Genomic DNA, 15,625 nt, shown 5'->3' on the forward strand with positions numbered 1-15,625 from the left:
GGCACCTGAGTGGCTCAGTCAGTTAAGTGTCTGGCCCTTGGTTTCAGCTTAGATCATGATCTCACAGTTCATGGGTTTGAGTCCCACATCGGACTCCGCAATGACAATGTGGACCCTGGTTGGGATTCTCTCTCTCCCTCTCTCTGTCCCTCCCCTGCACATGCTGACGCTCACATGCGCTCTCTCTTTCTCTCGTTCTCAAAATAAATAAATAAAACTTTAAAAATAAATAAAAATAAAAATATTAAATAGCAAGGGACATGCTGCCAAAATTAGTCATTGATTATTGATTCAGGACCTGTTTTCCAGTCACCAGTCCGGGCTATATATATTCCAAAAATGAAGTTAACTCTTGGCCTTTAAGGGCTTGGTTGTTTTTTTGGTTTTTTGTTTCTTTAATTTTTTAACCTTTATTTATTTTTGAGAGACAGAGCACAAGCAGGGGAGGGGCAGAGAGAGAGGGAAACACAGAATTCAAAGCAGGTTCCAGGCTCAGCTGTCAACACAGAGCCTGACGTGTGGCTCGAATCCACAAACCGTGAGATCATGACTTGAGCCAAAGTCAGAAGCTTAACTGACTGAGCCACCCAGGCGCCCCTAAGGGCTTGTTTTTTATTCTCAAGTGAAAATGAGGCCCTGTCTTGAAGTAGGCCCTGGCCTTGATATGTTGAAAGAGGATGCACTAGTAGTAGAAATTATTATTTCTTTTTTAAATATTTACTATGGAAAACTTCACAGGAATGCAGAAGTAGAGAAAATAATGTAATGAAATCCCATGTGTCCATCACACAGCTTCAACAATTATCAATTCATGGCCAATGTTGTTTTATATATGTTACCACCCATCTCTCCACTGGCATGCCAGATTATTTTAAAGCAGGTCATTATGATTTTGTAATTTCATCTGTAATTATTTGAATTGTTATTATCTATAAATATCTGAACATGTATATGTAAAATATAAAGTCTTTATCTTTTAAACAAATACCTCAATACCATTATCACACCTTAAAACAATAACAACAACAACAACAACAAACAGTGCTCCTTAATACTACCAAATGGGATTTTAGCTTTTGATGTCTGGATATGCAGACAGTTTTACACCAAAGTTAGCTTCACCCTAGCTGCAGTAGCTCCTTTGTAATTCATCTGGCCACCAGTTAGCTGTTCCCACACCTGGCAAGTGTACTCCAGTGGTATGTGCCCTGAGGACAAGCCTTAATTTGGTGATTCTGTGGCTCCTGGCCAGAAGCTCTGCCAAATGGGACTTTCCCAGAGCCCATTCCAATAGAGCATGATACAGTCTCAGCTCAAACTGCCACCCCATCTCAAGATCTGTTAAAACACCCTTATCTCTTTATCCCCATCATCTACCCTTCACCTGTCAGATTCGTTGGGATTAAAAGCATTATACTGAAAAGTGATATATTTCAATATATTAGGAAAAGTATAAAGGCACACAGGACAAATTAGAATGGTACTCAAGAGAGATTCTTTATTCCTGGCTGGAATAGTGGAGGCCTTATCTCAAAGGTGTGGGAGATGGGGTTGAATAGGTTGGTGGAAGCAGCATGTACAAGGCTTTGAAAGCTTAGCAGGGAGTTGGGAATGCAAGCTGGTGCAGCCACTCTGGAAAACAGTATGGAGGTTCCTCAAAAAACTAAAAATAGAACTACCCTACGACCCAGCAATTGCACTACTAGGCATTTATCCACGGGATACAGGTATGCTGTTTCGAGGGGACACATGCACCCCCATGTTTATAGCAGCACTATCAACAATAGCCAAAGTATGGAAAGAGCCCAAATGTCCATCAATGGATGAATGGATAAAGAAAAGTGGTATGTGTGTGTATATATGTGTGTGTGTATATATATATATATATATATATACACACACACATATATACATACAATGGAGTATTACTCAGCAATCAAAAAGAATGAAATCTTGCCATTTGCAACTACGTGGATGGAACTGGAGGGCATTATGCTAAGTGAAATTAGTCAGAGAAAGACGAAAATCATATGACTTCACTCATATGAGGACTTTAAGAGATAAAACAGTTGAACATAAGGGAGGGAAACAAAAATAATATAAAAACAGGGAGGGGGACAAAGCAGAAGAGACTCATAAATATGGAGAAGAAACTGAGGGGTTGTAAGAAGGGGGATGGGCTAAATGGGTAAGGGGCACTAAAGAATCTACTCCTGAAATCATTGTTGCACTATATGCTAACTCATTTGGATGTAAATTTTTAAAAATTAAATTTAAAAAAAAAAAGAAAGTTTAGCAGGGAGTTACAAATCTTCAAACAGAATAGTCCCTTTTGGAAGGAGCAGCAGTACAACCTGGCAGGGGAACAGACCATGCTGGATGGGAAAGAGGCTCCTTCAAGGTAATTAAGAGGCGTTTATAATTATCTGGTTATGAAATGATGACTCCTTTAGGGATGGGAGGATAGAAGTAAACCAGGTAGACACAACTTTCAGAAAGGACACTTTGGCAATCTTCTGTCTTTCACCTATGAAAGTCAACATATTCTGCCCTGTGTTTTTTGTTCAGTTGTGGTTTTTTTTAGCTGTTTACATGTTAATGTCTTCAATCCAAATTCTTTTGAGATTAGATACCTACCGGGATTGCTAACACATTCAGTATATGCTTGGTAAATGGGATGAAGAGATGTGATGATAGCTCACATCTCACATCATCAGCAGAAGTAATGTGATTTTTCAGTAGTGGAAGCAGAGATGAGGATTTCTATAGCTGACCAAGTAGAAAAGCTATAAGGTAAACTGGGGAGAAAAGAAAACCTGCACTCTCTTTGACAAGAGAAGTTTAGTAACTGAGCTGTGTGATCTTGATACGTGTTTACCTTTCTGAACCTTACTTTTCTCATCTAAAAATTGGGAATAATAATACTTGACGTTTATGATTGTTGTGAAAAATACTTGTAAAGAGCTGAGAGCAATAGTTGGTGCACAGTAAGAACTCAAAAAAAATTTTTTTATACTTTACATTCTACATTTTATTTACCTTTTTTATGCTATTACATGGTCCTTATGCTATCTATTTTTTTCTTCTCAATTTTTATTTAAATTCCAGTCAGTTAACATACAGTGTAATATTGAACTCAGGAATAGAACCCAGTGACTCATCACTTACATACAACACCCGGTGCTAATCACAACAAGTGCCCTCTTTAATACCCATCACCCATTTAGCCCCTCCCCTGCTCACCTCCTTCTGTCAACTCTGTTCTCTATTGTTAAGAGTCTCTTACGGTTTGCTTCCCTCTCTGTCTCTCTTTTTCCCTTCCCCTATGTTTTTGTTTCTTAAATTCCACCTATGAATGAAATCACACGGTATTTATCTTTCTCTGACTTATTTCAGTTAGCATAATACACTCTGGCTCCATCCATATCATTGCAAATGGCAAGATTTAATTCTTTTTGATGGCTGAGTAACATTCCATTGTGTATATATACCACATCTTTATCCATTCATCAGTCCGTGGACACCTGGGCTCTTTCCATAGTTTGGCTACTGTTGATAATGCTGCTATAAACATCAGGGTGCAGTTATCCCTTTGAATCTGTATTTTTGTATTCTTTGGGTAAATATCTAATAGTGCAGTTGCTGGGTCATAGGGTAGTTCTGTTTTTAACTTTTTGAGGAACCTCCACACTGTTTTCCACAGTGGCTAAAATCAGTTTGCATTCCCACCAACAGTGCAAGAGGGCTCCCATTTCTCCACATCCTCACCAACAGCTGCTATTTCCTGTGTTGTTAATTTTAGCCATTCTGACAGGTGTGAGGTGGTATCCCATCGTGATTTTGATTTGTATTTCCCTGATGATGAATGATGTTGAGCATCTTTTCATGAGTCTGTTAGCCCTCTGGATGTCTTCTTCGGAAAAATGTATTCATGTCTTCTGCCTATTTCTTAACTGGATTACTTGTGTTTGGGGTGTTGAGTTTAATAAGTTCTTTATAGATTTTAGATACTAACCCTTTATCAGCTATGTCATTTACAAATTTCTTCTCCCATTCCGTAGGCTGCCTTTTAGTTTTGTTGATTGTTTCCTTCACTGTGCAGAAGCTTTTTATCTTGATAAAGTCCCAATAGTTATTTTTGTTTTAGTTTCCCTTGCCTCTACCTATGTGTTTAGTAAGAATTCACTATGGCTAAGTCAAAGAGGTTGCTGCCTGTGTACTCAAAGATTTTGATGTTTTCCTGTCTCACATTTAGGTCTTTCATCCATTTTGAGTTTATTTTGGTGCATAATATAAGAAAGTGGTCAGGTTTCATCCGCATGTTGCTGTCCAGTTTTCCCAACACCATTTATTGAAGGGACTATCTTTTCCCATTGGATATTTTTCCCTGCTTTGTCAAAGATTAGTTGACCGTACAGTTGTGGGTCCATTTCTGGGTTTTCTGTTCTGTTCCATTGATCTATGTGTCTCTCTTTGTGCCAGTACCATACTGTCTTGATGACTATAGCTTTGTAATATACCTTCAAGTCTGGAATTTTTTTAATGTTTTTTTGTTTTCTTTTGTTTTTGAAAGAGAGAGAGGGGGAGAGAGAGAATCCCAAGCAGGCTTCACGCTGAGTGGAGCCCTCAACACAGAGCTCAATCTCATGACCGTGAGATTATGACCTGAGCCAAAATCAGGAGTCAGAGGCTTAACCTACTGAGCCACCCAGGTGCCCCCAAAAAGTTGTTTTTAAATTTTGAAACAGTGAGTTAGACTTACCATAATTATTTTTATTTTTTAAATATCTGTTTATTTTCAGATCATGACCTGAGCAAAAATCAAGAGTCAGATGCTTAACCGACTGAGCCACCCAGGTGCTCCTTACCATAAGTTTTTTTTTTGAACTCAAACATTTAATAAATACCCAAATATATTCTTTGAGTGTTTATTGGATTGACATAAGCCTAAACAGTCTTTCCAGCCTGTAGGATGTGAACATGTTTTTCTTTCTCAAGCCATAGCACCAACATTGAAAATTTACTCTCATAGAAGTTTTCAGTATTTTTGTTAAAAAGGAAAAGGGTAGGGGCGCCTGGGTGGCTCAGTCGGTTAAGCGTCCGACTTCAGCTCAGGTCACGATCTCACCATCCGTGAGTTCGAGCCCTGCGTCGGGCTCTGGGCTGATGGCCCAGAGCCTGGAGCCTGCTTCCAGTTCTATGTCTCCCTCTCTCTCTGCCCCTCCCCTGTTCATGCTCTGTCTCTCTCTGTCTCAAAAATAAATAAACGTTAAAAAAAAAAAAAAAAGGAAAAGGGTAGTGGCACCTGGGTGGCTCAGGTCATGATCTCAGTTTGTGTGTTTGAACCCCACGTCGGCCTCTGCTCTGACAACTTGGAGCCTGCTTTGGATTCTCTTCCTCTCTCTCTGCCCCTCCTCTGAGCACTCGCTCTCTCTCTCTCTTTCTCAAAAATAAATGAACATTAAAAAAAAAAAAGAGGAAAAGGGTATCACAGAATACTGTATGTATACCAAGTGCCTAGCTTTAACTAAAATCAGTACCTTTTAATCCAAAATAATGTCCTGTTTACTATTCCATATATATCTATTTACTTTGAAGGCAAAAAGAAAAAAAGAAAAAGAAGCCTGAGAAGAAAGCATGGGTTAACTTCGCCATCACCTTACCTTCCCAATTATAGCAGCTCCTCTGCAAGAGATGAGAAAAGAGGCAAGAAAACCCAAGCCCTTAATATTCTGCCCTGCAAGGGTGCCTCAGTGGCTCTGTCGGTTAAGCATCTGACTTAGCTGCCTCAGTGGCTCCGTCAGTTAAGCATCTGACTTAGCTCAGTTCATGGTCTCACAGTTCAGGTGTTCGAGCCCTGCATCAGAGAGCCCCTCCCTCGCTCTCTCACTCAAAAATAAATAAAAATATAAAAAAAAAAAAAATTCTGCTCTGCAAACTTGAGTTCCCGGCCCTATAAAAGTACGTTTCCTCTTCTACCTCTTTCCTAATTAATATTTTGAAGGACTGACTTGAGGTGGAGGATGCTTAGAAGATTTTAAGTCTCTTTTGATTTGCTTACAAAAACAAAATGCAAAAGTAGCTAAATATTTCCCTTTGCCATGGACATCATTTTTAGGCCTTCCCTGAAGCTTGTAGCCACAAGGAGGACCCAATCAGAAATCAAGGCAAAAATGCTAAAAATATCAGACTTCATCAGAACTAATAATTATGTATTTTTTCAAATGTTGGATTTAAAAAATTTTTTTTTAACATTTATTCATTTTTGAGAGAGTGTGAGTAGGGGAGGGGGAGAGAGAGGGAGACACTGAATCCAAAGCAGGCTCCAGGCTCCAAGCTGTCAGCACAGAGCCCAATGTGGAGCCCATGAACTGTGAGATCATGACCTGAGCCAAAGTTGGACACTTAACCAACTGAGCCACTCAGGTGCCCCTCAAATGTTGGATTTTTACTGGTAGTAATATTAGTAATAGAGAAACATATTTAGAGTTTATTACAATTCCAAATCAGGAAAGCTCTACTTTCTATATCCAAAAATTAGAAGAAGAAATTATTCCCAGCTCTCTAGCCTAGGGGGTTGACACTCAGTTGTTTACACATTCATTCAGAAATATTTATTCAAATAAATATTTATTTAGCACTTACTATTTGTAAAGACAATAAGCAAAAAATTATAAATCCTGTGGAAAGTACTATGGTTGCAGGAAACAGAGTACTAGTTAATATAGTATAGTGGAAAGAGTCATGGACTTTGGGATAGATATGGAGTAAGTTTCGGCTCTGCCAACTATAAAAGCTGTATTAACTTTAAAAAAGATCTTAGTCTTTCTAAGCCCTGATTATCTCACTTATAAAAATAAGGACAATAGTACCTACCATGAGAATTGCTATAAGAATTTGAGATGATATATATTAATTTCTTAGCATAACACTCCAAAGTGATAGGGATTTGGGGCGCCTGGGTGGCTCAGTTGGTTAAGCATCTGACTCTTGATCTCAGCTCAAGTCATGATCTCACGGTTCGTGAGTTTGAGCCCCACATTGGGCACTGTGCTGACAGTGCGGAGCCTGCTTGGGATTCTCTCTCTCTGCCCCCTTGCTCCCCACTTGCACGCACTCTTTCTCTCAAAAAAAACTTAAAAAAAAATTTTAATGATATGGATTAAAAAACATTATATAATTGTCTTTGCTGTGAGTATAGAAGCCTACAAGTGTTATGAAAGGCTTCCAAGAAGAGAGATTTGAGAGCGATCTTAAGGCTCAATAAATTTTCACAAAGTGAACACACCCTAAGGAGATAAGATCAGATCCGTACTTTAGTAAAAACCACAATATCTGAGGAGGGCACCTTTTGGGATGAGCACTGGGTGTTGTATGGAAACCAATTTGACAATAAATTTCATGAAAAAAAAAAAAAAAAACCACAATATCCAGGGGTGGATAGAAGGAAGAAGAGACATGATCAGATTATATTTTAGAGAGAGTATTCTGTCTACAATATGAAGGACAGAGTTCAAAAGGTAAGACTGGAGGGAGTAAGACCAATTAAAAGCATTGAAGGAATCCAAGTGAATAACAGTGGCTTAGGCTAGGTGGTGGCAGTAGAGATGGAGAGGAGTTGACAGTTATTGAAAGAGATTTAGGGCATAAAAATCAGCAATGTTTGGTGAATGGTTATGTGAAGAAGGAAGAAGGAAAAGTCTGGTAATTACTAGATCTCTAGCTTGGGTGGCTAAATGAAGCTTCATGTCACTAAGCAAGATAAGCAGTGTTGGTGAGGAAGGTTTGGGATGTTGATGGGTGCAGTTTTAGACATTGAGTTTAAGTTATCTGTGGGTCATCTAAATGGCATGGTCCATCAGACAGCTGGAAATGTGGGATTAAAGTAAAGGAGGGAGGTCTTGGCTATGGGTTCACATTTGGGAATGAGCAGCAAAGAAGCCAGTAAGCGATAATCTGCCTCAGGGAGACGAATAGCATGAGAACAATCAGAGGGCAGAAAGAAAAATACCGAGAAACACCAAATATTTTAGGAGAAACCGAGAGGAATAGGAACAGATCAAGAGAGCGATAGCACAGAAAGTAAGGGAAGAAGACATAAGGAATGGCCTATGACTGTGGAATTTGGAAAATTCAAAAAATATAAAAAGAAAATATTACCCATAATTCTACTACTGTGTAATAACTGACAACATTTTAGTGTATTTCTTTCCATTATTTTGTTTATTTTTATATATACATATACATACTTGAAATCATGCTGTAAAAATATCTTGTTTTTTCTTTATTCAGTATTATTCATGAGCATTTTCCTTTCATTAAAACATTCTTACAATCAGTTTTGCCTATATGATATTAGATTATTATTTATTCAGCAAATATTTATTGAGCATAATGTGTTTTCCTTGGATAGATTTATAGAAATAGAACTACAGGGTGAAATAATATGAATGAAGTTTTGGGGGTGATGGTGGGTTGGTCTGGCGCGAATAGCCAAGAAAGAATTCTTGAAGACGTCTTTGGTGCAAAAAGGTGATTTTATGAAAGGACAGGACCCATGGCAGGAAATGCTGCACTGGGGTCGTGACAGGTAACTAAGTATATACCCTCAGGTTGGGAGGGGGTTAGGGATAGAGTGAGCTCTAAGGTATTTTGGAAGCAAGGTTTCCAGGACCTTGAGAAATTAGGTGTTGTTAGGAAAATGCCATTTATTACCGTTTGGTAGAACCTCAGCCATGAGACCCTTCAGATGTATATCACGGGGCCATAAGTTTGGAGTATGATTGCCAGCATATATCTTGGGGCAGCTGAGATAAAGGAAGTTTCCAAAGGAATTTTTATATATTAAGGTAGACTCAAAGGTTCCTGGGGGGTCAGGATAACGCTAAGCCAAGATTCTCTTTTGCCCCTAGCAAAGTGTCATCATTGAGGCAGCTGAGCTCCTAGAGGGAGGTCACTCTGCCGGTTTCAAGGGCTTGTCAGTGGGCTATAGGGAGTAAGGGAATTTAATTTTTCATGTGCCGTAGTTTCCCATATCGCCATGGTAAGCACTTAAACCCCTTTCCTTTGTTCTTGGGTAGCCAGGAGTGTCCAAGGAGTATCACATATATCCCATCTGGGTGCTGTTAGCCTGTACTTTGCCCTCAGCTTGCTCCACACTCCCTCATTATCTTCAATACTTTTTCTATGTATTGCCACTTTTCAGAAAATATTTTACCAGTTTATACTCTGACTCCCCTTGTATGAAAGTAACTGTCTCAAAGCACCCTTATCAGTAATGAGAATTATTTTAAATCTGATGATTTGATTCAGAGAGAAATTGCATCTTGTTTTAATTTTTATCTCTTTAAAAGTATTTTTGAACCCTTCTATCTATCTGTTAAGGATATTAATCTTTTGTCCTATTTGTAGCAACTATTTTTTGTCTTCTTAATTTGGTAGAGTTGTTTGCTTATAGCTAGTCAGAATCTGTTGTTCTCCTTTGTGATTTCTTATTTCTTGGAAGCTTATAATTCATGAGATGAGGCGTCCTTCTAGGAAGGCTGTGTATAAGAGGGAATGGGAAATGTGAGGTTGCCCATGCCCAGGGCAGTAGATCCAGCCGCTTATCTTCAGCCCCAAGGGCAGGATGTTCACAAAGGTTCACAGTGGCCTATCCCAGTTCTTGGCATAGCATTGAGCTGCCTCTACTTTGAGTAGGAAGCAGGAAGAGTAATTTTGTCCTCTGTAATGCTGCTGAGCTAACTGCATTATGGGGATTGACCTGATGCTGAGTGCCAGCAGAGGCAGGTGGGACCTGGCAGGACTGCTTCATGTCCTCTCTTTAAATCACTGTCTGATCTCCGTAAAGGGCTCTGCCCTAAGGGGCTGTGTGCCAAGGCTTGTTTACTTGCTTCTTGCCATGACGGTTCTGTTTGGCCCATAATGTAAATATCATGGCTCTGAAATCCCCCAGCTGTCCATGCTTTGTCATTTCTTCAAAGGGAACTGACTTGTTTTCCACCAGAGGGGGCCAAGGAACATTTGCTACCCACACTGGTTTGGTGCATTAAAGAGGGAGAAAAAGAGCTAAGAGTAAGTGTTGTTTCATTCTTTGTATTCATATGGAAATTTTTAATCTCCATCAAAGGATCAGGAGAAAAATCACATTGAAATTCAATACAAGAGCTTCCAGCTTACACAGAATTTTTCAAAGATGTCTGACTTGATCCTTTAAAAATGACAAAAACCATGAACTGTGTAGCTCCAGGGTTCATAATTTTGCTTACCCTCCTCAGCCTCTGCCTCTGTCTTGCCTTCCTATCTGTACTCCATCTGTGTGGTCCCATGTCAGCCTGCAGAGCTTCTTTGAATGGGAGTGGGGGAAGGGCGTGAAGTATGCAGCAGCAGTTTATTGGGCTGCTTATACATTAAAACCACATTTTCATCTTTCAGAGTCTCCCTCTCTTCAGTCTCCTTATATCAGGCCTGTTTCCACTGCTACCAGAATTATCTTACTAAGAAATAAAACTGATTATGTCACTTTCTTGCTTAAAAATCACCAGTAGCTTCTCAGTCCAGACTAGAGACTGCCACAAAAGGCTTCCATGATTTGGCGTCCTTGCCTACCTGATCAACCTCATCTCCCTCTACACTGTTCCTTTTAAATCCATGATCAGGCTGCTGTCCACTGGACTATGAATTCTTTGAAGTCAGAAACAGTATATTTCCAAGGCCTAGCGCAGTAAATGGCATATTAATAGATGCTTGTTAAATCCTAAATAAATTAGTGATTTCAAATTCTGACAAGTTTACAGCATGAGAGAGAAAACTAAAAATCATGTGCTGGTCTCTTACCCTTCTGTGCTTTTAATTCCTTTGCTAAGTATAAATCAAAAGCATACTTATTGTACTAAGGATCAGGTCCCTTCTTCCCTGTTCCAGATTACTGGTCATTTAGACCCAACATTCTGTCTCAGTACCCTCTAGGAATCACCATGTCTCCTGCGACCCAGGAAGGCCAAATAAAGGAGAGCTTCAAAGCTCTTGGCCAAGATTGCTTACTGCTTATAAAAATGTATAAAAATAGTGCTGGAATTTTTTTGGCGTTCTGAAAGTTCTTCTACACATTGATCTGTGATCTGATTTTCCGTAAGTGCTGTCCTCGACTGATCTGATTACATGAAAGTAAATTGAAGTTAACTTTGTTGGAGGAATTCCTTGATAGCCATTGGTGAATAAGTACAACTGTCATAAGGAAACCTACTCTTTTTTTTTTTTTAATTTTTAATGTTTATTTATTTTTGAGAGAAAGAGACACAGAGGGTGAGCAGGGGAGAGGCAGAGAGAAGGGAGACACAGAATCTGAAGCAGGCTCCAAGCTCTGAGCTGTCAGCACAGAGCCTGATGCGGGGCTTAAACCCACGAACTGAGATCATGACCTGAGCCGAAGTCAGACACTCAACCAGCTGAGCCACCCAGGTGTCCTGAGGAAGCCTACTGTTAAGTAGATGGGAAGATGAAATCTGCATGGGAAGTACCTAGTCATTAAAGTGAATTTTATTTTTTTTTATTTTTTATTTTTTTTTAATTTTTTTTAACGTTTATTTATTTTTGAGACAGAGAGAGACAGAGCATGAACAGGGGAGAGGCAGAGAGAGAGGGAGACACAGAATCTGAAACAGGCTCCAGGCTCTGAGCTGTCAGCACAAAGCCCGACGTGGGGCTCAAACTCACAGACCGTGAGATCATGACCTGAGCCGAAGTCGGACGCTTAACCAACCAAGCCACCCAGGCGCCCCTAGAGTGAATTTTAAATTTGCAGAGTCTGAATCCAACCAGGAGAGTAGTACCATAGAAGCTGAGGAAAAAATGAGAGGCAAGAAATTTAGGAATGTCCTAAAAATGTAAAATTTCATAATTTGCACAAATAATGAAAGAATCACCTGTAATTCCTCTACTCTAAGGGAGTATAGAGCAGAAATCATATATATATAGTCTTTGAATAATACACCTGTTGATATTAGAAAAGTTTTTTTAAAAACTCATCACGATGGGGCGCTTGGGCAGTTGGGTGGCCAACTGTTGATTTCATCTCAGGTCATGATCCCAGGGTCATGGGATGGAGCCCTGTTTTCTCAAAATAAATAAGTAAACTTTAAAAAAAAAATTCTCTCTCTGCCTGTCTTCCCTGCTCACATGCTCTCTTTCTAAAATAAAATGAAAAATTAAAAACTCATCATCATAACAGATTAAAAGGGAAAAAGTATGTTGAGCTCCATAGACATAAAACAAATTTTTTAAATAAAATTCAATTCCCAGTCATTGATGAAAGCTTTTAGCTAGTTAGAAATAAAAGAGAACTTCCTTAACCTATGTACATAAAAGGTATGTGCAGAAAACCTATGACATGTGTGGACTGTTGGCTATAAAGCATGAAACCCAACATCTACATGCAGAAGACAATCAATAAATGGTAGCTTTGATAATGAAAAAAAAATCATCAGTCTACATGATAAAATACTAGAATTTCCTTTAAAATCAAGAACAAGTAAAGATTACTACGATCAGTGCTTCCAGTCAGCATTGTATTGGAGATTTTAGCTAATATAGTAAGACCATGAAAAATAAATGAAAGATCTACAGATTAGAAAGGAAGAAAAAAAGTGTTGTTCTCATAGTTGGTATGATTGTCAGAATCTACAGATAAATTATTAGAATTAGTAAGATTGTTAGTGAAGCAATTGGCTATAAGATTAAAATACAGAATAAATCAAATTTCTAAAACCAACAAGAAGAAGAAAATAACTGTTTAAAAGTCACCGTTTATAATATGAACCAAAAATATAAGATATTTAGGATTAACAGAAGACATGCAAGGCCTTTATGGAGAAAGTTTTTTAATGTTTTTTAAACAACTTTTTTCAAAAGACAAGAGCATTCTTCCTTCTCAAGGGTTATTGCCAATTAAGAGTCAAGGCCCTATGTTAAAATACATGCACATACACAAACACATGTGCACACACACCAGGTAGATAGGACTTTGTAAAAGACTATTTTCTGAGTAAATCAGGGAAGGGATTCTTAGATTTAGAATACTACCCTCCCCCCCTCCAGCCTGAAGCTGATAGAGAACTTAGATCTTCTGCTTCTCCAGAACTACCAAATCCAGGTCACTTTTGATCTCTGTCAGTCCCATGGTGGCATGACAGGAAGGAATTTGGCTTTTACTAGCATACACAGAGTTTCTGATCCCATAGGATCCAGACAGTCAGATTTCTCATATTGGACCCCTTTTTCTTCCTAGATCAATCACTTCCATCCGGAGTGAACTGATTCCATACCTAATAAGAAAACAGTTCTCCTCAGCTTCCTCACAGCAAGGACAAGAAGAAAAAGAAGAGGATCTAAAGAAAAAGGAGCTGAAATCCTTAGGTCAGTGTTTGGGTTGGTGCAGTAAGGTAGGGGTACAGCACCTTTGGAAAGAATAACTGGGCAGGATGCCTGTCTCAAGGCAACAGTTTATTGTCTAACCACCAGGGAAGACAGGGTAGCTGACACCCTACCCTAAGGTCTGGGTAGGCTTGCTCAATCAGACTCTGCCGCTTATGCTCTTCAGGGACAGGCTAATCATGCCTCAAGTCCGTTCTCTGGTTCATAGCTCTGGTTTGACTATGTTCCTCACTAGACTGTTTTGAGTAAACTCTGCCCCCCACTTCTTAGTTCGTCTGTTCTCTAGGCTCTGGGCAGCCCTACTCCTGACTAAACTCAGTCTCTTCTGTCAAAGAAAGAAAGATGAAGGAGTATACAATTACAGTTCAACAAGAGGCCAACCAGGCTGTCTCCTTTCCAGGATGTAGGGGCAAGGTCTGTCTTGTTTGCTGTCATATCCCTGCCTAGTCCCTGGCCAGTCCTGGGCTCATAGTAAGAGTTCCAAAAACAAATTTATCAAATGAATAAATGGAGACAATATAGCACGATGGTTAAGGTATCAGGACTTGGATTTGAAATCTGGATTTGAAATCTGACTCTCCCTCTTATTAGCTCTGTGACCTGAGATGAGCCCCAGTTTTCTTATCATAAAATAAAAGATCTTACTTGGTTGTTTTATGAGCTGAAAAACTGGGGCCCAAATAACTCAGGTTCCAAGTCTTGTGCTATTTCTGTCATAGCACAACTACTAGATATGGTAATAGAGGCTAGCAGCACAAAGCCAATATGGCCGGTCACTAAAGCCTGGACCCTTGCTTATGTTATGTCATGATTTACAAGAGCCCTCTATTGTATTTTCCCTAGTAGTACTTGATTATTGGTCAAACTTGCTTTTAGGACCTCTGTTTTGTTTTGTTTTGTTTTGTTTTAATTTACATCCAAATTAGTTAGCATATAGTGCAACAATGATTTCAGGAGTAGATTCCTTAGTGCCCCTTACCCATTTAGCCCATCCCCCCTCCCACAACCCCGCCAGTAACCCTCAGTTTGTTCTCCATATTTATGAGTCTCTTCTGCTTTGTCCCCCTCCCTGTTTTTACATTATTCTCATTTCCCTTCCCTTATGTTCATCTGTTTTGTCTCTTAAAGTCCTCCTATGAGTGAAGTCATATGATTTTCATCTTTCTCTGACTGACTAATTTCACTTAGCATAATACCCTTCAGTTCCATCCACGTAGTTGCAAATGGCAAGATTTCATTCTTTTTGATTGCCGAGTAATACGCCATTGTAGATATATACCACATTCTCTATATCCATTCATCCATCAGTAGACATTTGGGCTTTTTCCATACTTTGGCTATTGTTGATAGTGCTGCTATAAACATGGGGGTGCATGTGTCCCTTCGAAACAGCACACCTGTATCCCGTGGATAAATGCCTAGTAGTGCAATTGCTGGGTCATAGGGTAGTTCTATTTTTAGTTTTTTGAGGAACCTCCATACTGTTTTCCAGAGTGGCTGCACCAGCTTGCATTCCCATTTTAGGATCTCTTTTTAAGGATTTTTGTAATCCTTTTTAAGGTTTTCAGATGTTCAGGAAAGCATGTTGCCTCTTTTAATTTCACTTAGTCTTTCAGGTTGTAGTGGGACTTCAGGGTCCATGCTGCATGACTGAGTTCCAGGGAGAGAGATGTGAGTTGTATCTCTTTGAAAACATAACTTGAGCCTCTATTTTCTCTGTTTATTCTGAAGATATTTACAGCTTTATAAAAGAAGACAATACACTGACCTTTGCTCCCTATGATGCCTGCTGGAATGTCTGTCGAGGAGACAGGTGGGAAGACTTGTCCAAATCACAGGTGCGCTGCTATGTCCACATCATGAAAGAGGGGCTCTGCTCTCGAGTAAGCACTCTGGGACTCTACATGGAAGCAAACAGACAGGTAAGAGGATGGGTTTAGAATAGAAATCATGGGGGGCGCCTGGGTGGCTCAGTTGGTTAAGTGTCCCGACTTCAGCTCAGGTCATGATCTCATGGTTCATGGGTTCAAGCCCCATGTCGGGCTCTGTGCAGACAGCTCAGAGCCTGGAGCCTGCTTCAGGTTCTGTGTCTCCCTCTCTCTGATCCTTCCCCAGCTCCCACTCTGACTCTCTCTTTCTCTCTCTCTCTCTCTCTCTCTCTCTCTCTCTCAAAAATAAATAAACATTAAAAAAA

The 15,625-nt window shown here is 39.5% G+C and overlaps 1 protein-coding gene across 2 annotated transcripts in view; it reads left to right on the plus strand.

The window, feature by feature from the left end:
* The window catches only part of EIF2B3 (eukaryotic translation initiation factor 2B subunit gamma), a 122,439-nt gene that overhangs the window by 81,797 nt on the left and 25,017 nt on the right, over positions 1 to 15,625 (plus strand). For both annotated transcript variants that reach the window (XM_049618640.1, XM_049618641.1), the window contains 2 exons: positions 13,286 to 13,413; positions 15,163 to 15,353. In XM_049618640.1, the coding sequence (XP_049474597.1) occupies positions 13,286 to 13,413; positions 15,163 to 15,353 (319 nt within the window). The remainder of the gene's footprint in view (positions 1 to 13,285; positions 13,414 to 15,162; positions 15,354 to 15,625) is intronic.

The sequence above is a fragment of the Panthera uncia genome, assembly GCF_023721935.1.
Source record: "Panthera uncia isolate 11264 chromosome C1 unlocalized genomic scaffold, Puncia_PCG_1.0 HiC_scaffold_4, whole genome shotgun sequence".
Taxonomy (NCBI): domain Eukaryota; kingdom Metazoa; phylum Chordata; class Mammalia; order Carnivora; family Felidae; genus Panthera; species Panthera uncia.